Source organism: Cololabis saira, chromosome 3, assembly GCF_033807715.1.
Source record: "Cololabis saira isolate AMF1-May2022 chromosome 3, fColSai1.1, whole genome shotgun sequence".
In the NCBI taxonomy this organism is placed as follows: Eukaryota; Metazoa; Chordata; class Actinopteri; order Beloniformes; family Belonidae; genus Cololabis; species Cololabis saira.
This window is the reverse complement of record NC_084589.1, coordinates 17,355,180-17,377,942: the sequence shown is the minus strand read 5'-3', so window position 1 is coordinate 17,377,942 and position 22,763 is coordinate 17,355,180. Positions and strand designations below refer to the sequence as shown.

Below are 22,763 nucleotides of genomic sequence, written 5' to 3'. Positions count from 1 at the left end.
AGACGGAGATGTAGAAACTAAAGGTGGAACAAAATGTTAATGGTTTCAGCAAACATCTCCGTTTCTACAACGCTGAAAAACATATGTAAGTTAAATAGTTTCAAATGATCATAGAATACCTTTTTAATGGACTTTTAATTAAATAAGAGACTGGAACAAACAGTGAAGTGAATGGATTCATTGGTGAAGGAAACCATTTCAGATTGCTTTCCATTCATCTGCTGCTGTGCAAGCTAATACACTTTTGTCTGGTGAGAACTGATTTTATTACATTACATGTTGTTTTAAAGGATTTGTGCATGAGCAAAATAAACTGAGACAAACCTATTTCAAACTCGTCGTCCTCAGTTAGGATAGTGGCATTGGCAACAGGAGGTGGTGGCTGACAAGTTCTTAGCTGGTAAGCTGTGGGGGAGAGACAAACACTGAACTCTGCAACTGATCGTGTGTGACAAAACAGAGAGAAAGAAAAGGCACACGCACACAGATAGTGTACATGCATTTTCTGTTCAGCAATCTCTTCTCAACCATCATGGTGAGACTTCATTAAATCATAAATTGCCACCTCAGTATTCATGATCATCAAAGAACAATCACAAATTTAGCTGGGATGAGGAGCGCTTTATTATTAATCAACTTGTCTTTGAAAGGCATTTTAATAGTGCAGACAAAAAACCAGCATAAGGAGTCATTCAACACTTATCATTACACATAAATGGAAGCCCTACCATAGGCAGAATGAGGGAGCCAAATAAGAAAGATAAATTAAACTTTAAAATATGGCAACAAGGTGGGCAATCTTTCTCTGCTCTGTTCTGTTGATCAGTGCTGCACCAGAGAGGAACAAGGTCTCTGCTTAACTGTTGCAAAAAGGTGACGCTACCGTAATAATGAAGCTCAAAGAAGCCACTGGTGCTGAAGTCACTGTGGAACTTGATGAGGACTTGATTGGCAGTTGTTGACACGCCGTCCTGTACGGTGCTGCCGCTGAACTGGCCGATCTGAGGTGAGGACTGGTCGGGTCCGTCCCTGGTGGACAGATACAAGGGACGGGGAGAGAGGTGGTTGCAGAGTTCAAATTATTTATGAATGCAAAGCAGTTAAACTTAGCTGGGATCAAGGAGCAGATCACGTTATCCCTAAGCAGTCTCATAGGCATTCCCAACACTGAGAGAAAGTTTCACATTGACAAAAACAGAAGAAGCTTAGTGTATGTTCGCTGAATAGAGCTCTTTAACACCCTATAATTCTGGATGTATCATATTTGCATGAGTTTGTAAGACCTCTCTTCCACCCCCATAAATAAACACATGCAAAAAAAGTCTTTGTATTATTTCATGTCAGGCTTTAAAGGGTTAAGCCACGTTACACACATATGAAGAGTGAAGCTTTGGTGGAGGAGGAGAAGAAGAAGAAAAATAAATCGATGTCAATGGACATTGAGACATCTGATTTCCTTGAAAATTAAATCAATGTATAATTAAATTAAATTTAACTGAGACTGCTGAGACTAAGATTTGGCAACCCTTGCTCCGCATACTGATTGAAAGAATAGAAATGTTTAAATAATTTTTGGAATAATATCAATCATTCATTATGTCTTTAAGTGAATATCATGATGCAGCAGGAACTGTAGTCCCACATAAGAATCCAAACTTAATTGACTGGTAATTAATCCAAGCGTTTCATCCTTAAATGAGTGGAAAAAAAGGCAGTTATCTGTGATGTGCTGGTAAATCTGCCCAAGTGTAAAGTCACATCACTCCCACCAAAGTGCAGCTTACCACTAATTGTATGACATTTGTTCTCAAAAATCATGCACACGTGTCATGGTAGAATCATTTAAATGAAGCAAATAAGTGACTGTGTAGAAAAGTGTCAAGAGATGTCAACATAGTCTCTTGAGCACATTTAAATGAGAAAACAATGACCAGGTCGGTAAAATACAATGGAAAGTTCCAGGAATTATGTCAGCAGTGGGCGTAAATGTTGTCAGTGCAGTTCACCTCTGGCATATCAGCATGTGGCCCCCAGAAAAAAGAGCATACGTATACAGTGGGTTTCCTCCCATATGAGGCTGCATTGGTGTGTGGAACTGACTAATGATATGTGTTGAAATGGAGCTAAGCCTAAGGGGGAAATTCTTGATTTATGGGAACAAAAAGATGAAATAAGCTGCGGGCGAGGGTCATGGAAGCCAGATATTTTAGATGAGCTTGGAGTGGACCTGCTGCTCCAGCTCTCCTTCTGAGAGGCCAGTTGAAGCAACACAGACATCTAATTAGGAAGCCTCTGGGGTGGTTCCCTGTGGAGCTACATCAGACACGTCTGACTGGGAGGAGACTTGGGAAAAACCCAGAACATAATAATTAAATATTCCGTCTGGCCTGGGTGAACCTCAGGATCTGACAGGTGGAGCTGGAGAGAAGTAGGTGAGAAATGTGCGAGTTTACCGAATGAGCCAAGAAAAAAAAAATCCACTTGCTTGTTAAAGTGTTTATATAAATAGTTCATTTCCCTATGGAAATTATTTGTACCAGGATTACAACAAAACCTAAATCATGTGAGAGTAATGTTTATGGTTTAACTTCCATCATGAACCCAAAAACAGTTTAGGTTAATGTGGCTATTTCTCGCTTCCCCAAGATGAACAGCAGTGTTGGTCGAATTGAGTGGAGCAGTAATAGACTTTGTCATTATTAGATGTAAAGCTGTTCATGAGGTATGTATTGCTGCTCACTTCAAATCAAGCACTTCTGCCAATGCAATAAAGGGGAGAATTTTCAAACTCTTGTAAGAATGGTTATATTTCTGAGGACAGAAATATGAATTTGTAAAGAAACAAAGTACTTTTCAATTCCACACATATATATATACACATTATATATATATATATATATATATATATATATATATATATATATATATATATATATATATATATATATATATATATATATATATATATATATATATATATAATCTTATGTTTAATTCATTTCAGAATGATCAGTGAAATGGAAGGCAGCAGTGTGGCAAGGAAATGAAAGACTGCCATCAGAGCTCAGATTGTTCGTATGCTACATTCACCCAGTTTGAATGGCAGCCTGCAGATGCTGGTAGTGCCTTCACTCCTCGGATGGCTTCATGATTGCCCAAGACTTTCTACTCAACAGAGAAGCCATCTGAAGGCAAAGGAAGGAGGAGAAACTGAGCAGAAAGCAGCTGCTGCAGTGGCAGACGGAAGGTAGCATTGTTTACTGCTTTGCAACTGTCCACTATCAGCCGCAGTTTCTTTCTGCACCTACCGTTATCCCGAGTGACTCATATACCTATTCATGCCAACACACATTCATGTCGTATTATGTAACACTCAGTGAAGATATCCTCTTTTACCTCTAATTTGAAGTACATGAAGTACCAAATCAGAGTTTGTCCAGGAAGCTGAGAGAAAGTACCTTCTCAGAAAACCAAAATGAAGTCAAAACTGTCAAGACACAGTTCAAAACATTTGGCTGAACTAATGCGGGTGCCATCTCAGAAGATGTGAGCACTACTTGTCCAACTGGCCTATGGCCTTAACGCTTTGTCAATTGTTAAATCCCTTCTGTGCAGCTCTTGAGTTTGCCTCGCAATGAAGGGAAATACTTGCTCACTGCAGACAGAAAATCTCTTTTCTTTCCAATTCTGCCTTGTCAAACCAGCTGGGAGTTTTTTTTTTCCACTAGCAAAGAACTCTATGGTACAAACATGGGGAAAACAAAACATTTCCATCCGTATTTTATTTTTTGTATCTCACTGCCTACTGTTATGTGTAACATGGCTAGGGTGCTTACCCCCAACAGAAACACCAAAGATGAGAGAAGATGTGTGAGGTTGCCGCTCCACTGAGGCTACGGAGTTAACTAAATCAAATGTGCTCAAGTACAAGACAATAAAACATTTTCTGGATAATCAAAGGTTAGTGTGAGGATGAAACGCATCCAACACTGCTGTTAGTCTGGAGGGAGCTTAATGTACAATCACGTGAGCGGCTGCCTGGTGCGTTTTTAAAGATCTCTTTTTAGAGATACGTCCCATATGTGTGGACACATGACAACCATGAGACCAACATGTGGGTTCCTGAAAAAAATAAATAAAAAAACTTAGTGTATGATTTTCGCCCCAAACTGCAGGACATACTTGAAAATATGTCAAACGGGAAGCCACAACAATTTCCACAGCACACAAAGCAGTCCAATGGCACCGTGTAAGCTTTTTACACAGAAATTTACTCTGAATCTGAACATGCTTCAGGGAGAAAGTAAGTCCTGTTTTGCTGATGTTGACACATTCTTGTCAAAGACATCATGAGTGATGGATCTTTACATTTTCAGACTCAGGGAAATGAAATACCAAAGCTTTGAAGAGGTGCTTCCCTAGCTCCAAGCTAATGCTGTTTCAAAGCGATACTTCCAGAAGAACAGATCGGTCACACAGTTTGACTGTGGGTTCAAGTAGAGGGCTTCAACAATGAATGGAAGCAGGAATGTATGAAACTTTTGCTTGTGAATGAGGAAGAACAACTCCAAGCCAGTGGTAGTAAAACGTCTCAGTGTGCAGCATGTTTAATGAGGTAATGAATGATAAATAATCGAACACTGAAAGAAAAATTGGAACTTACCAAACAGTGATGTAGTCGTAGATTGGCTCCGTATTGATAACAGAGAAATTGATGTAGATGCCGTACCCTGGAGGTACTCTGACAGTCCACATGCAGTCCTGGAAGTGTGGATACTCTGCAGGGTGTCCAGGAGAGTATATTGTACCATTCATGGATGTTATATTTCCACCACAAAGAGCTGGAGGGAGGAAAGACAGTCATCGATGGATGATACATTTTTATATTAGTATGCAGCATGTTATGGGTTTATCGCTGATACACTGAGGGGGGAACTCTCTTGATTGATACCACTGCAGGTGATGATCACTAGTTACAGAAAACGTAATGATGCCAATAGATACTGATGCTGCAACTCCTCCTGTTATACACCGATTCACCTGTGTTAGGATGTGACATTGATCTGGGAGTGCAAGTTAAAAGAATTCCCACTGCATCTAAAAAAAATGACAGCAAACTCACCAGGTATAATGAAGTGCACCTGTTATATAGACAATGTGTGGTCTGGGCTCAAAACATTTGTCGCCGCATCGTGAAATGCAACAGCAAATGTAAGATATGATAGATCTTTTTCACACCTTAAGGAGATCTCATTAGGTGTAGGAAATAAACAGGCATTTTCAGCTTTGACAAAAACAAAAAACAACAAAAAAAACTTGTAAATGCCCAGTGGATCAGTATAACGACTTTATTTTTGTACTTCAACAAAATGGTGCTTTGTTCTTGCTTTAATGTGCCGAAACAAAGTACAGGACAACAAACAGGCCTTAAGAAAGTATATAATTCGTTTGATAAGAACTTCAAAGATGGTTTGTTGAGGGTAGAGCCAATAGAAAAGTTTCTCTGCCTTTACTACAATCACCCATTGTTGAAGTTGCGTAGATTAGTTTTTGAAAGATTTGCACTGCAATATCTTCCTACAAAGTGTAGAAACACTATAGACATTAAACATTAGGGTAGAACTGATATATTGTTTTTTTGTTAGCGTACACTGAGGTTAATGGGATTAAAAACTGAAGACTTTGATGGAACGATAGATAGAAGGGTCCAGCTCCATGTCTTTCACATTATTTCTGGTAATGAGATACACTGTCTGGATAAGGCAGAGTGTGTTTGTCAGGCCGAGTTGGCAGTCACCTTCACAGCGAGGCATGGGGTGATTCCAGTTTCTGCTGACTCCATGCAAACAGGTGAGTAAGGGCTCTCCAAGAAGGGTGTAACCCGGCAGACATTCGAAAGAAATGGTCATTCCTACGCTGTACTCCTGACCGATCACTATGCCATTACGAAATGGTCTGGGGTCGGGGCACCTCTGCAGCTCGTATGCTGGGAGATAAATGTCAAATCCATATACAGCAGAAGATCAAAAACAGATTCAAGTAAGTTATTTATTTATTTTTCCACATTAACTGAAAAATGTTTTGCACAAAGAATTTTCCACATTCAAAGATATATGCTCTGACCAAGGGCATATTAAGAGTAATTAATAATTTAACTTTTGTAAGCAGACGTTTCAAGAGTTTAGTTTGCAAACTATTCAGACCTCTTCCACTTTTGCTCTGATTAAAAATGAATTTGAACAAATATGTTCTGATCCTCACCCTGGTAGACAATGTGGAAGCCAGGCTTGTTCTGGGAATAGTCACTGTGGAAGAAGATACTGGTCTCATGGGTGGTGCTGAAGAGGGAGTTGGGCACCGCTGGACCACTGAATCGATCGATCACTGTTCCCGTCTCAAGGCTGCCACTCCGCACCTCCAAATAGTCGTGAACGGGCTCTGTTGAGTAGTTTAGGAACTGCAAATGGATTCCTAAAGGGCAGAAAGAGTCAAAGTCAAAGTGAGTGAAGAGCTGAATACGAATGCGTGAAAACATGACAGAGTGTTATGTCCGTATGCTCCTCTGGGTGGTCCACTGTGTTTTAGCTGCACATCTGTCAGCCTAATCGCCTGCCACACCCTGGTTCCATCTTCAACGCTTTGTCATTTGCTTTTTCAGAAATAAAAGCAGCGTTAATCTTCACCTTCTTATCATTATTATTATTTATTGTTTCATTTTATCTCCCTTTCTCTTTTGATATGATAATCACCTTTGCTTTAAAAGTCATGTACGGCTAAAGCTATGGTCAGTCCCTGTGTATTGAAACCTAGACCTCTTCATGATAATACACATAGGATAAACCAGGTGAAAGGGAAAATGAAATCTACTTTTTCAGGGTCAGATGGTCCAGGACTTTTAGCATTTACTAGGGAAAAGAAGAGGGCATTTTAGTAAGTGTAGATGTGTTATATTCCCTTTTAGGAGTATCAAGTTTGGTGATTTGTAAAACACCTGCATGACATCCTTGGACTACCCTGAAATGACTATACTTGATTTTATGAGACCCGGGGGAAGACCCAGGAGACGCTGGAGAGGCTATGTTTCTCGGCTGGCCTGGGGAACGTCTCTGACTCCCCTAAAAAGAGCCGGAGGAACTTGTGTCTGGGGTGGGGGAAGTCTGGGCATCTCTGCTAGGAATGCTGCCCCCACAACCTGTTAACGGATGAGCAGAAGAAAATGGATGGATTTCTAACCTTCTGCTTCAGTTAATGAATCTATTGTTTACTAGAGTGCTATCTGGGTTTCAGGTCTGACTTAGGCTCTCTAATTCTTAGACGGAGAGTGGAGTCACACCACTGGTCAATGTGACCAGTGCTGGAGTTTTCGGCTGGCAAGGTGAGAAGCAACCCTTTCTGAGTTTCTGGAGACTTTACCTAGGGTCATGGTTCTTGCTTTTTGTGCTAGAGGTCCAAGGTTCAAGTGCCTTATATATATTGGAACACAACTAATGGGACTTGCAACACAGTTTAAAATCTAAAAAACCTTATTTGGATTCAAAAGGGAAAAAAAAAATGTTAAAGCCACACTATAAAATGTTACTACGTCAGACCAAAAAGTGGCCACATAATCACACAAATCTAAATGTGTCAGCCACTGATGTAAGGCACAACAAAGTACATCTCTCATGGGACTAATGCCATGTTCGAGTGCAAGCCAGAAATACTGAGACAGTTTTACAGACTTCTGACACTAGTATGTTTGAGAGAGATTAGATTATCACAAGAAGACGACTGGCTTGAATTGGACAAGCAGAAGAGAACATACCACAACAACACGAGTGAGAAGAAACAGCATATGGAAAGTAAATATTTCAATGCAAACTGTTCTACAATATGAATAATAAAGCCACAAAGCTATTTTGGTCCATAATTCACAATCAATGTATGGCATCAAAGATTTGAACACTGAACATTCAAATGTAAAACTTACACTAATATGTTCCTGTGAGATGAGTTTGCTTAACTCGAGCTACAAGGATCATATCTGAACTGACATCCCAAGTTCAGGCGCTGTTCCATCTCACTTTTCCAAAGCTGAGGTTTTCTCCCATTTCAAGTGAATGCACCACAAGTATTACTTGACAGACCATCCCCATTTGTCAGAACAGTATTTTTAGTGGCTCTTGTGTCAACGCAGCAGATCTATTTGTTTAACATAGTCTAAAAATGGTTGTTTTTTTATGTAATATATATCAAATATTACATATAGGAATGTTAAAGTCTAATGGATGCCCCAGGGGAAAAACAAGTATTACAAAAAGCATTGTGAACTCCAGCAATGAGACTGAACACCCTCAAAGCCACTGAAGTCATTCTAGTAATTCACGTTTTCACAGGTATTGCCAATTACGACAAAAAATCCTTGATTACTACTGCAAAGGGAAATAATAATGGACTGGGGGTACAACACAGCTGGTAGTATATTTTGGTAAAGGCTGTGATGGAGGTCCATAGGCATTCAGCTTGTGAATATCCAGAAGTTTACCCTACAGATGCAGAATTATCCTAAAACAAATGCCTCAAACCTTTTAGCTAACGACCATGACTTCTGCAGCTACGTCTGAGGTTTCACACGGATTAGTTTTTAACAGAAAGCAGGAGGAGTAAAGCCGAGTGAGAATTCACAACTGAACAGAGGAAATCAGGACAGGAGACAAGAGGGCTACAGCAGGAAATAGGAAAAATGTTAGAGGAGAGAAGAGGGAAAACAGAAGGGCAGTGGTGGGTGGGTTACAGACCAAAGCCAGTGGGGAGCTGAACTCTCCAGGTGCAGTCCAGGCTGCTCTGGTAATTCCCTGGAAAGCCTGGACTGAGGATGACACCGCTGAAGTCTGTCATAGAGCCTCCACACTGAGCTGAAAGAGACCAACCAAGGAGAAAGAACATGTCACCTCTCTATGGAACGGCTTAATGGGAAAACAGAGGAAAACAATTACTGGGAGTTTGAATTCGGAGAAGTGCAAAGACCACAGTGTTTACGCGCAGGTGGGAGATCAAGCACATGAATAACAGTTGAGTATTTGTTCAACAAAGAGGAGGTGTTGCAGTATGGTTTATGTGTGTGCTTGCCAAATGTGCAAGGCATGTGCTTCATACGCTTGTGCTTATATGCAGACACAACTCGGGCATTTGGTATTTGAGCATCTCGTTTCTTTATGGCTGACTTGATTGTGCCTGTAAGGGCATTCATGCAAACATATTAGACTTGGATGCATCTCTTGTTTGATGCGTAAATTGTAATAAATGATGGAGTCAATATTCGGTACACCAACACACTTTTCCTCAGCAGCAGCAGTGATTGCTTCACCCTCGCCCCTACCTCCTTTATTTGATTCTGAGTTTGAGAACACTCGGGCTTGCGGTGAAGGTTACACTCGTCTCCCCCCTCCGCGAAACATAGCCCCACACAAAGATCCAAGTGCATGCAATTTTAATAACTGACCATAGGCTCATACCTCCTATTCCTTTCACAACCACTAAATGTAACACATTTGTATCAAACAGTATCAAAAAGAAGGAGAAGAAGAAGAAGAAGCAGCGTTATCTGCCTTATCTCGATGGAGTACCAACCAGGGCCAGAATAAAGCAAAAATTAAGTCTGAAAAAAATGTTTTGCTGTGAGGGGATCGAGGTTGACCTGCTTGTTTTGTGAAATGAAAGGGAAGAGCGGAAGAGAGGCACTTTTGAGGATGTTATAACGTTTGTGCAGGGGGCACACAGTCACTTTGATGTGGGTTTATCACCGCCAAAATGAATACAGATCCTGGGGTGTTTGGGTGAGTGTGTGCACATTAAACAAGCAAGGAGTTAAGCTAACAAGTGTACGTGTGCATCTCGAACATGTCGGTAAACAGCAAAGCTGGGATTCATGTCTGTAGTGATGCGTGAAAACCACTGAACATCTGAAAACACTGTGTCCAAGTGTGCTGTATAGCCTGCACATTATGGGCATTTGCACTACAGTGGGAGTGCATTTGTTTACATATATATTTGAGGGGGGGCAAAATGATGAGACGTCAGAAGAGAGAGAACTGTGCTTCATCGCTGATCATCCCTGGATTCTACCTCTGCGGCAATCAACGCCCGAAGAAGAGTCGGGGAGACAGCAGCGTCTCATCAGTGGGATCAGAAATCAAACAACATATTGAGATGGTCCAAAGCCTTATTGATTTTTCAGCTGACGGGGAAAGCAGAACATTTATAATGCCTATCTCCACAAGCCATCGACTCACAACTATCATCTCTTCTCTTACAATAAAATGCTCGTTTCCCTAATACAATAACAAGACCCTTTTAGGCCACTGATCTATCGTGTGACGGTGTGCAAGTGAAACATCTGTGGGAGATAGATACAATATGGACGAAAGAAGTTAAACGGGTCAATGAAAAAGCCAGCATGGTCAAATGTAAATGAACTACCCTTGTTTGATGCTATAAATACAGTTTTGTTGTCTACATTATCACCTTAGTGCAACACTGTGCTTGACTGTGTAGGATGATGAATTACCTAAACACAGAGGTACGGGGTAATTCCATCTTCTGACAGGGCCAGGCATGCAGGTAATATATGCATTACCCTGTAAGAAAACAAACAAAGACACATTTATTGGCTTGCTGAAAAAAAAACATTGTGTAATGAAAACTAAAATGCAGACAAGGGGATCCACCGATCATACACTGTTAAGGATCTCTGAAAGATAAAATCATATTTTTGGTTCACTTAAAGTCCTCATGCTATTTCTCAATTGTGGGGGACAAAGGTGGGAGATGCACTTTTCCCTGCTAAGAGATAAATAAGACTCCAAGCTGAGCAGCATTTTACTATAAACAACACTTTTGAAACTCTTTTGTGTTAAGAAAGACATATTTACATACAGTATATATTTTAGGTTTAAAATCAATGTGCAAGACCATAAGTGGAAATATCCCAAAATAACCTAAAAGCAATTAGAAAAATGAAATAAGAAGCAAGTGCAGTCCTGTCATAAAAATGATGACTATGTATTTGGCTGCTGTGGTATCTACCAAGCTAGAGTGCTCCATCCAATCTAGTAACACCAGTTTCTGTGGCGGTAACGAGCAATATAGGTGCTTGGTTTGTGGATGTACTTGAACATGTCACCAGTGATGTGGATACCGTAATTTCCAGACTATTGAGCGCACCTGAATATAAGCCGAATCCACTAAATTTAAAAAGAAAACAGATTTTGTACATTTATAACTTATATAATATATCTAAGAATTGGTGGGGTTCAAAGCGTGTAAAAACAGTAGCAGCTTATAGTCCGGAAGGTGCGCTACCTCCCCCCAAGTGACCATTTTAGGATACAGTAGGTTAACAGAAATGGCAAGGATGGCGGAAGATCCATTTGCCACCACCACAACCACCTGGTACAGGGAAAAGGCCTCTCTTGGAAGCAAACATTACATTTGTTCTAAATACATATAGGTCTACTACAGGGCATTAGCCTCAGACCAACCATCTCATCTAGTACATCTGGAAATCAGCTAATGAAATCTTGCGCATGCACATTCTCTTGAGGCGAGAATTTGCAAGGTCTGGAGCGGATAGGTTAGTGCAAAGAAAAACTGAATGAATTATGTTAAGTTAAAGCTTGAGAAGTGGCACTTCAGATGTTGGAGGGCTAGACACCAGGTCAGAGATTCAGAAAAAAACTAACATTTATGCTTGGTGGGCTGAATGTTAGTGATCGGGTTCATGGGATTGTAAAAGAACAAACTTTCTAGAGTTACCACACACAATGAGTGAGTAACACATCATATTAACTTTGTGAGGAGCCATCGAGGACTGCACACCTACTCAGATAACCAAAGTTACAGGAGTAGGTGGACTGATGTTGTGCAGAACTACAGCAATAAAGAGGTGGGGATCACTGCAGAGAGCTACCTGATGATTTATGAGGTTGTTTTAAAAACTTTCCCCAGACACAGCTGGGATTAACAGAGACACCTGCCACAGTTGTATCCACAAAGACTTTCCTTCCCTTCGGCAGGATAGCTGCATTGTTGGCCCACCATGAAAGTGTACATTGCAGTGGTTGCCTGAGTTAATAAGTTTGTGCACAGCTGGAAGTCAAATGAAATATTTATTATCCTCAGTGGGCATTTGTAATTATAGATTTAGTTGGATTACCCTAAAACGAGCTCTCCTCTGTTTGCCCAAATATAGTATGGGTCATTTAAGCCGATTTGAGTTCTCTCAATCAACATCTTCAGTGCAAATTTTTGTATGACTTTGAAACCAGATTGCATAATTTGGCCAGGTACTCAACGAGAGATTTTTCTGTTATGTGACAAATTCACAGCACATATTCATTACCAGACCTAAAAACATATTTCTACCTAAGTATTGGCTTGTGTGTATAGTTGAACTACACACAAACACACATGCACCTGAACTATAAAAAAAAAGAAAAAAAAAGAAAATAATCAATGGCAGCGTTTCTGTTTCAACAATGGCCTCAAGTCTATAGTTCAGACATTCAGCCTGGAGATGTGTGTAAGAAACTGCTGCTTGGTCCAGAGAGAATGTGAGAAGAAACTGGGAAGAATAATCTTTGTGGGATTTGTGAGGTGACTGTTAACACAGTCCATTGCCTGTGGCCTTGGAAGACTCTGAAGCTCTCTACACTCCTGCTACCGTATCTGGTCAAGGAGGATTGGAAGAACTTAAAGCTGCTTTTCAACAGACACACAGTGATGCACTCACTCACATCCAGGCACAGAAACATGAAAGAAAAGTGCACATACGCCATTGAAAATTAGGACACAAGCATTCAACACACACACTCACAAACACACAAAAATATTATTAGTAATGCTGACTTGACTGACTCATGCTTTTGGGGTATTCCCTTAAAATTGCCACTGCAGGCGGGTGGATTTGATTCAGTTTTAATAGCCAGAAGAGAGGTGAAGATCAGCACGGTTCCTCTTACCTGTAATGAAAAGCCCTGGTCGCACTGGAAGGAAACCATATCCCCCACGGTGAAGCGATCTCCCACTCTTTGACCGTTACTTGGAGGCAGCGGCTCTGGGCACGAATCCAAACCTATTGCTTAGGACAGAGTCACAACACACAAGTGTGGACAGCAATTATTCTTCTGCATCACATCACAATGTGCATTTCTGTTTTGTACTTCTATACATGCCACTGACATATTTACATCTATTTGCTAATATCTACGGAAAAAATTGAATAAACTAATTAAAATGAAACTTTTTGACATATTTACACAGTCCCTCATTTTAATTTGCTTGTAATAGCTAACAATTAAGTCTTATTTTTCATACCCTTCAGCAAAACATTTAAAAACTGGGACATGCCATAAAGCTAGTCTCCATGGGGATGTAATCACAAGGTTCTACTGACTGTGATCTGAAGCAATCACTGTGAAATTACAAAGCAATCTCTAATGTATTACTTGACAGATGCATTGAGCTCTATTGAAATAAAACGATAACAGTGCCACTTTCCAGGTGGTAACAGGGTTGATACTGTAGCTTAAAAGCACCGGTGATGCTTTAGAGTACACCGTTGTGGTACATCTGGGTAAATCTAAGCTACATTCACCATTTCTGTGAATAATAGTGACAGAAATAAAGTCAGGTCTCCGTGTCATTTGTCAAGGAGGCAGAGAAGAACAGTTCTCTATATTTAACTTCATTATTGATGGATCCGTTTTTCTATTTTGCAGTGGGAGAAAGCTTAGGAAAAATCCCTCTATTGAGAGTTTTTTCAGCTGATACATATATTCTGCGGATATGCTCTTTAAAAGCTATTCGGATGAATAATAAGCCATTAAAAACGGGCTGCAAGAGAACGGTTGAGATTTTCATAACTCTGAAAAGCTCATATACATGATATTTCTCTCAGTGATGCATTTTTTATGCAGCGCAATGAGAGATATTGGGAGGGAATATAAACAACAACAGCAGCCTTTAAAAAAAGTAACCTGACCCATGTGCGGGGACAGATAACATGTACGCACATTGCTTGGAGGTAGAAGAACATACACAACTGTTTATACATCTGTATTCAACCCCAATCACACCAAGGATGTCTGTGGATGGCAGTAAATATAGCAATGCAGCATTCAGAAGTATTTAAACGTAACTCATCAGAGAGCTGAATAGCAGTAGTGGTCACTCCACTCAACACTTAGGCGAATGTTTAAGAGGATAATTGAGTGGGAGAGGATGATAACCCGAAGAGGCGCAGAGCAGGAAGCAACGTGAAAGCAGCTAAAGATACTACATATCAGCTATAGGAGAGCTACTGTACAAGTGGAGTGGGTGGATTCTTTGAAGCTGGGAAGTTTTGTCATATGTGGCTAAAAAAAAGAAAGGAAAAACTTACTTTGAAAATTTGAATTGATTTCTAGGAGATTTGGTTACAACACGAGTCATGAAAGTAGTGCACTTGCTGCCATAGTGCAAAGCTGCCACGAGGTAAATCTGACATCAAAGCAAAAGACAGATCTAAATTACACCGTTTAGTGAAGTTATCATGTGTCAAAACTTTAGGGAAAAGCCACTGTTCTGTAAAAGAGACTGTGTTTTGTGTTAATTTAGGGTGCACTGATAGTTGCTTGCATCACCTGAGCAAGCAAAAAAAAAAGGTAAAAATAATATCCGGGTTACTAAATAAAAAAAAAATCCATTACATCAAGCAAATTGACCCATAAAGACGTCTTACACTATAAGGAGGGTTCTAACACAACCTGCACTTAAAAGAGAGGGAGGAAATCTTCACAAATAGACTGGTCAGGTTAAAAGCTGCAGCCCACCAACATACTGTGGTCCTGGTTCTGCTGCTTCTCTCAGAGGTTTCAGGTCAAACTGTGAGGATCCGTATCTGCAGGTAGTATGTGTTGCCATCCTGCTGCCAGAAGGTCGACACCTGTTCTTGCATTCGCAGCTATGTCTTATCAAACATGTTTGATATTTTAAGCAGGAGGCCTTAGTGACTGTGTCAAGGCGATGGATTTTAAATAGTCTGTGTCAGCGCTATCGAAGTGAAACCGGAAGCTTAGGTACCTGGAGCTGTTGAAGTTTCTACTTTGAAATGTGAATTTACATAAATCTAATAATTTCAGTACAATTTCAAATAAATCAATTGAACCGGTGAAGGCAGGGAAGGCTCTTTAATAACCGGGAGGGGGCTGCTTGAACAAAAAAAAGGGGGAAAAAATGCTGCCTGGCAGATACAGACAGAAAACAGAATGAAACAGTTTCCACTGAGGAATAAAAATATTTTTGTAAATATTTACAAAAATGCAATGGAAAACTGGAGGTTAATTTTTATGGAAAACAGGAGCGTGTCTACACAAAAATCACAGCGCAGGAAGCTGGTACTTTAGTCCGAAGGAGATACAGAAACACTAGATTAGATAGTCCTTATCCCAGTCATTTAATTTATTCTTTATTGCCATGTGAATAACATCTGTAATATCAGTTGTCACATAATTACATTCTTCCTTTCTGTGATAATTATCTTGTTGTTCATCTTTCACCATCAGCCAACATCCATAAACATGGACAAAATCCAATCAGTTTAATCGCTTTGACAGTCAGATGATCCACACTATTTGCGAAAGTATCTAAATCAGAATCATTTTAATTAACATGGCATGATGTTATATTTTATATAAGTAATTATCACAATCTGAAACAAGCTCCAATTTCCCTGAAATGGAGCCAGAGTGCTTTTGGTGGTGTAGCCGAATGTGTGAGTAATAATAATTAAATCCTCTATGACTAGAAGAACAAAGAAAAAAAAAAGCCTGTCATCGTGCGGCATAACTTGCACAAAAAAAAAAGAAAAAAGAAACGAACAATCTGGCATTTAATCAAAGGTTTTATTTAATTATAATGCCGTGCATTATTTTATTAAATGGTATTCTAATTTTAAGAATACACTATTATGGAGTCAGTCAGAGATTCAATAGCTATTAATCACATGAGCTTTTCTGTCTGATCCGCTTGGGTTCAGGAGTGATGTTTCTGATTTACCCATTATGAACCCCGAGGTCACCTGTGGTGCTCAGACCTCACACTTTGGCTGGTGTGTAAGAAAATATGGACATGTGTGAGCTTTTTTTTTTTTTTCCTTTCTTTTACAACACTGTCCTTTTTCTTTTTAACACGATGTTGTTAAAGTTATTTCTAAAGCTGCATACAATTATATGAAATCTATTTCATGATACAGACACTAAACACAATTTTCTCCTGCTCTTGTCTTCACTTAATTAACTGAAGAAAATGAATGGTATGCTCTTTAGAGTCAGTTTTAAGTAGGGTATGTAGTAATGCTACCTGACCCAACCTGACTAGCCCCTTGTACATCTTGTGTTGAATCCGAATGCCAACCATCTAACTTCTACATTAAGGCTCATGCAGAATTTGTTGCAGTTCTTCCACTGACCACTAGAGGCTGGATCCAAAAGCGAGTCCATCTCTACTGACTCCAGTGTTAACATTTTCAGCTTTAGAGCAGAAATAAACATATTTACAGCCTGATTAAAAATAAAATAAAAAGGTTGTCCCAATCTTTGATGATTTCACACCTACGACAATTCTGAGGGAGGTTAATTCCTTCGTACCGTGCCAGGATAATTTATAAAAGACATCACATTTATTTCTAATGTGACTGATTGACAGTCAGCCCAGCCAATGGCTAGTTATTACTTCCTCATTCATAATTGTCAAGCAATTACCCATTAGTATTAACCCAGCACTGGCTAAACGAGACTGTCATTTTTGATTTTGCCTTCCAATCAACATATTAAATTATATATTCTGCTGTAAATGTCTGACGGCAGCTCTGCAGATATTTTAATAAGGATCTGCTGAAGGAGCCAGGAGCAAAGCTAAATTTAATAGACATGCGGGGGGCTTGTTCCCCTCAGCTTCTTGAGCAATAGAGCAACACTGCGTAGAAAGAAAAGCAGGCTTCAAAACCGGTCTTCAGAGACCAGTGGGTCATGTGACCGATTGCTTCTTCCATTGTTTTTATACAGTCTATGGTTTAATCCTTGAATCAAGCCTGTCCCTTTAACATTAACTGACACAGGGTCTTGTTTGGAGCTGGCTCCGTCAATAACTCACCTCCGAGGACACACTTAATTGTGGGTCAGGCCTAATGTAAACAGAATGAGCGGGGTGGGAGTTGTTGATGATGAACTGATGGTTGATGATGTAACCTGAGTGCAACCCCACAAAGGGGAGTTTTTTCTTTTAAAAGGAAACAGCTGATAACAACAACAACAAGAACAGGCACGAAAGGCTGACAGCCGGGGGCGGCCGAACAAATGTCGTTGTTGGGCCATATGCTCCGTGACATGCAACGGGACATGCAAGTCCCAATCCGCTCTCTTGTGGAACTCGAATGGATTTGCACGTGCTCCTGAACCCCAGCACAGCACTGCCCTCCACCCTCTACCTGTGGCACGGGACTATTCTTCACCGCCACCGTTCCCCAGCTCCCACTCAGAAGAAAAGGACACCTGTCTGACAAATAGGGACAACACATCATTCCACACGCCCCTGCGTGGTACGTTGTGTTACGCAGATGACGCCTCTTGACTCATCTTCCCTCCCCTTAGCTTGGCTTGAGGCAGGGGAGAGGCACTTGCATGCATTTACACTGCCCAGCGGAGGCTAAACACGCATACTTTCTCCAGCGAAAATAAGAGGGTGTTATCTAAAAACGCTCTCCATCTCCTATGTGCTAAAAATATTATTATATATTTGTTAGTATTTTATTTTGTTCTACATGAAAACCTCTAGACACACCAATCCTTTCTTTTGTGTGGCTGTACAAGTGTTGCTGTGGCACCAATGTGGGATCAAATCGCTCAAATCTCGAACAAAAATGTGGAAAGTTGTGGACTGAGGCTCCTTCTGATGCAAGCCGGGCAAGAAAATTACAACTGGGGCTGGTGCGAAAAAGTAACTTTGTACCTAGATGAAAGTGACACCGCCAATGAAACCAGAAGGCTATAAACTAAAGCTGCAATATATATGACAGAATGTTGCAGAAGCCACATTTTACTTCCAACCACAACATGCAAGCTGGCAGTGCAGCAACAAGAAAAAGGGATGAGATAATGTTTAATTTGAGATAATCACCAATAAATGTCCCATCTCGGTCTTTAATGAAACTCAGAGTAAGCACACTGATGACATCATACCCTCTGTGTTAGAGAATAAAAATTTGCCATGCAATCCTGAAATATTTTGAGGAAGATTCAAAGAATGAAACAAGCATCAAGCATCGAACAGTTGAGTTGTTTGTTATCAAATAAGCTAGAAATGAATTAGGCCACAGCAGGGTTTTATTTGGCTGTACATGCCATATTGCCTTTGAGAAATCACCAGTGATGGGTGGTCCAGGATTTCTATGACCGGTCTCAATGGATTTCTATAATCACCCAGAGGAAATGTTTTAAAACAGATGGTTAGCTTGTTGGGTCTGAGCCAGCCACTGTTGTGGTTGTTTTCCACTCCTGCTCAGTATTTAGAGCATGGTTTGGCAGTTAAAAAATAGGGAGTGTTGAAAATAAATTGGTCTTTTGAAGGGAACAAGAAAGCTACAACAAACTCAAACTCATAACTGAGGGCTGTGGTTATTTGTCCAGATAACTGATGTAAAGTAGCGCATCTCAAACTGGAAAACAGTAGCTTTCCCAAAGAGTTCCTCCCAAGGGAGGTGACATGGCTCGCTCTCAGAAAGGTGTGCCAATAAGCAGGCAGTACAGCCATATGGCACGCAGGCTAATATGAAGAGTGATCTGAAAAGTACAGAGCAGTGGTTTATTGGTTTATTCCAAGATTCAATGGATGAATTTCACGTGCTCCACAAGGGTAACATGTGAGACGGAGAAGCGTACGAGCAAGCCTACTGGCCTGATACTGAAATGATTGTCAGCAGTTGGTGCTGGTGAGGGGGAGGATGGTTCATGTGGGGGGTCCATGATAACAGAGCGGCTGCAACAAGTGAAACCCAGGCTGAAACAGGCTGTGAGAAACATTACTGGAAGATGTTCCTTACACTGCAATGATTTACACAAGTGACAACAAGGGCAGCACATTCAGCAAGGGCGATGTGTTTTCATGCATTTTAGCTTTGCAACACAGTGGTGGAATCTGGCTGGCTGCACGGTGAGAAACAAGCCCGCTGACGCAGAAGAGCAGACAGAGAACACACGATTTAAAATCCACCACAGTTGACCATTTCATCAAAACAACACCAGTTACCTCCCTGTTAAACTAACAGTTTCAATTTAATTTGAAGAAAAAAAAAGATTATTTGATTATTTTTGGGAGGTTGTGTGTAGCTCTCATGGTCTCCCATCCCTACTATTGGCTGAAAGCACCAAAAGCTAGTTTGAACTGCGGTCCCAGTCATCTTTCATGACAACTGCTTATTAGGATATGGAAATATCTCAAACATTAGCCATGATGGTCAATGATGGCTATAAGATAAAGCTAGCTCACAGAGCTACTGTGGATATCATGGTGGAGGCAACTACGAGATCCAATATAGTAATGACAGAGGAACCAAGTGTCTTTAAAGCTACGTCACTTCTACTGTACATCCGTAGAGGGACCGTCATTGGTGAATATTGCAGTTTCTTTGTGTCCCTTTAAAAATAAGACTATTTTCATTTGGACACATTTTTGACTGAGAGGAGCCGTACAGTGAATGTTTAGCAGGCTCCTCAGAAAGTAAGCCTCAAAGCAAACAGCCCATTAAGAGGTGAGCAAACTCACGCCTAGCATGAAAATGGATGCGAGTCCAGTAAATTGGGCGGTGCAGGAATATACTGCACTGGGGAATACTGTAGGTGCAAATGCAGAGACTGAAAATTAGAAGTTAAAGAGAGAAAGAATTACACTTTGCCCACTCAATCCCTCTCAGTTTCTTTCCAGCTCCGTCCATCCCATCCACTTCAGCTGTCCTTCCCATTTCTCTAATTCTCTTGAAGCAGATGGACACAGCTGGCAGATGGACGCATACATGAAGTGACAGGCAGGCTTACATGCCATCGCTCTTCATACCTGTGTACTCCAAGTGGAAACCAGCAGCAGATACGCTGATGTCAGACTGGAAGGTCAGGTACAGGTTATTGGACGTGCTGTTCAGTAGTTGGGGTATCGTTGTTCCTGCATCACACGAGAGAGAAAATGTGGTTGAGAACTGTCATTAAAAACTGGCAACCACTGGGATGATGGACATTTTCCGTTATGTTATTGTATAAATCATTATCGCAAGCACCTCTTTTGGTACTTTAGACCCATTAAGTTAAACTCAGGAGTCCAAGCACGGCCTACATTATTAATTCAGGGAAGGATATTGTGTACGTGTGGCACCGCCACAGGTCAGGGATCATTTTCTTCATTCCAGACATGCCTTTGAAAATTTGCATAGAAATGTTAACATATAGCACATAATCATAATCTTTATCACTTTATTCCAAGCTAAAACTGATTTACAGCCATTCAAAATACGATAGTCTTCTGATAGTGTTTCTCCGCTCTGCATAGTTGGAACTGTCCTGGGGAGCTTAAGTTAAGTATCCACCACTTGAGAAATTTGACAGTTCATCAGATGAAAGTGAGCATTCTAAATGATGTGAAAGCTTAGTTTTTGTACGTTAACATGTGGCAAGCGGAGAGTTTTTCATTAGTATGAACCCTTCGGCATCAATACAGTAAAATTCCAAACTGAAACAGGGCTTTCATAATGAAAACATCTCCTGCAAAGACAGGATCAGTGTTGGAATAAAGAGGACTTTTTTTGCTTTCCTTACTTCTGATTTAAAGTCATTTTGGACAGCTCTCTCAAAGAACATTTCAAATGTCATCACCACCATCACCACATCTGTCTGCTGCTGCAGGATTGTGACGTCTGATTGAAATTCAAGTGGGAGCCGACAGCTACAGTAAAAGGCAGTTGTATCAGATTTACCTGAGTAGCTGCCAAGCCTCGGAGCATTGCCATCAACTCCATCAAAAAAATCCAACGAATCCCAGTTGTGCTCAGTGGCAAAGGTCACAACTTGAATCTGAAAGAGAAATTAGGCTCAATACGACAGTAAAACCTAAAATAGACTTTAGAGAAGGAGCCATTTCATAACTCCGCCCCTGGAAAAATTTCCATATCCAACATGACCAGCAAAAATGTGCATCTCACTTGTATTCCAGCTCCTTCGGGAACAGAGATTCTCCAAGCACAGTTCAAATAATTGGCGTATGGTTCAGGGTATCCAGGAGAGAGAATAGTGCCTCGGCGCTCAGTTAACAATCCGCCACAGGGAACTGGACAAAGGATGACATATTGCAAAGGAAAGAAAAAAGAGGACCGAAAAGTTCAGATAAGCCGAAGCCCCAGACATTAAGGAGTGTGCAGGTGTCACATGAGGAAACTGCACACTTTCAGACATTTATAAAGGCCTTCTCACCTTCTATAGGGGACTGCAAGTAAATTGATTTCAAATGAGCAGCTGTAAAGTCACTTCATGAGATCGAACTCTCATGAAGTGACTTTACGACTGCTGCAGAATTAAATGTATGAGACGATCAAAGTCTGTCACACAGCTAGTGCTAGAAACCACAGATACCTCTTACACTATGCAAATGATCTGTAACATCATGATTGATCACGTTTTAAATCAGTTGACCACAGTAATGGAAGCACTTTTTATTTCTTGCTTTGCACAAAAGTGAAAAGTTGAACCCTAATGTGCAATTTACATTTTCAAAGACCAGATTCATCACATCCTTTAACCACAGAAGCTTTTCTACGTGAATCTGTTTCAACCAAAGCTGCAGGTAATTTAGTTATCAAGTCTTTGAGCTCTCAGTCAATAATAATGATAATAATAATAATAAGCTGTATAAAGTCCCCACCCAAACCACGTCCCTAAATAATGACACCCAAGCGTTCCATGGATTTCATAAAGACACAATGATACAATTATTGTTCTTAGTAGCCAGCCAAACTAAATTAGCGGCCTGATATTGCAGCTTATTGCCATTACTAGCTTCCGCTTCTCAAACTGTGCGTGTCCACTGGCACTGACGTCCTTCACAGGCAAGTTTTAGAGTTGTGAAAAGTGTTCTCACAATCAAGAACCATATTTGTCAAGGACAAGGATCCACCTGGCACAGGTCAATGATAACCACCAATGTTTGACATCCATCAGCCACTAGAGTTTTAATATTAACAGGGGACACTGGAAACAGGACAAAGACAAAACTACATTTCACATATCAGCATCAAAGTTGTTCCCCATATACATAACCATCAATTCAACCCCGGGTGCAGTTTCCCCTCTATAACATACTTAGAGATGGTGCCACAGTGTCTGCTTTGTTCTTTACCTCCTGGGTGACACATTTAAGAAAATTACTTCTGCCCTGAATCTCAAAGCAATCACCAAGTGAAGAAATCAAACTTTCATACAATCACCGCCACAGGATTAACTACTTCTGTAAAGGCATGTCACGTATAGAAAAAAATCTTTGCTGACAGTGATTAACTCCAGAAACCCAAGTGAGCATACCGGCTCGTGTAATTGTTCTGAAGCCAGTTCTTCAAATGGAAAATACGATCAATGACAATAATATCCACAATAAAGCACTGCGGATGTCACATCCACTGGAGTCTGCACTGACGTTTCTTAGCGTTACCAGTT

The 22,763-nt window shown here is 40.5% G+C and overlaps 1 protein-coding gene across 1 annotated transcript in view; it reads right to left on the bottom strand.

The window, feature by feature from the left end:
• LOC133426445 (CUB and sushi domain-containing protein 3-like) overlaps window positions 1-22,763 on the bottom strand; it is a 289,442-nt gene that overhangs the window by 75,943 nt on the left and 190,736 nt on the right. Inside the window, exons 35-45 of the mRNA XM_061716381.1 lie at window positions 21,260-21,384; window positions 21,035-21,131; window positions 20,125-20,229; window positions 12,999-13,117; window positions 10,547-10,616; window positions 8,778-8,894; window positions 6,262-6,471; window positions 5,798-5,986; window positions 4,664-4,841; window positions 884-1,029; window positions 325-405 (exon numbers count right to left, since the gene is read on the bottom strand). Of these exons, the coding sequence (XP_061572365.1) occupies window positions 325-405; window positions 884-1,029; window positions 4,664-4,841; window positions 5,798-5,986; window positions 6,262-6,471; window positions 8,778-8,894; window positions 10,547-10,616; window positions 12,999-13,117; window positions 20,125-20,229; window positions 21,035-21,131; window positions 21,260-21,384 (1,437 nt within the window). The remainder of the gene's footprint in view (window positions 1-324; window positions 406-883; window positions 1,030-4,663; window positions 4,842-5,797; window positions 5,987-6,261; window positions 6,472-8,777; window positions 8,895-10,546; window positions 10,617-12,998; window positions 13,118-20,124; window positions 20,230-21,034; window positions 21,132-21,259; window positions 21,385-22,763) is intronic.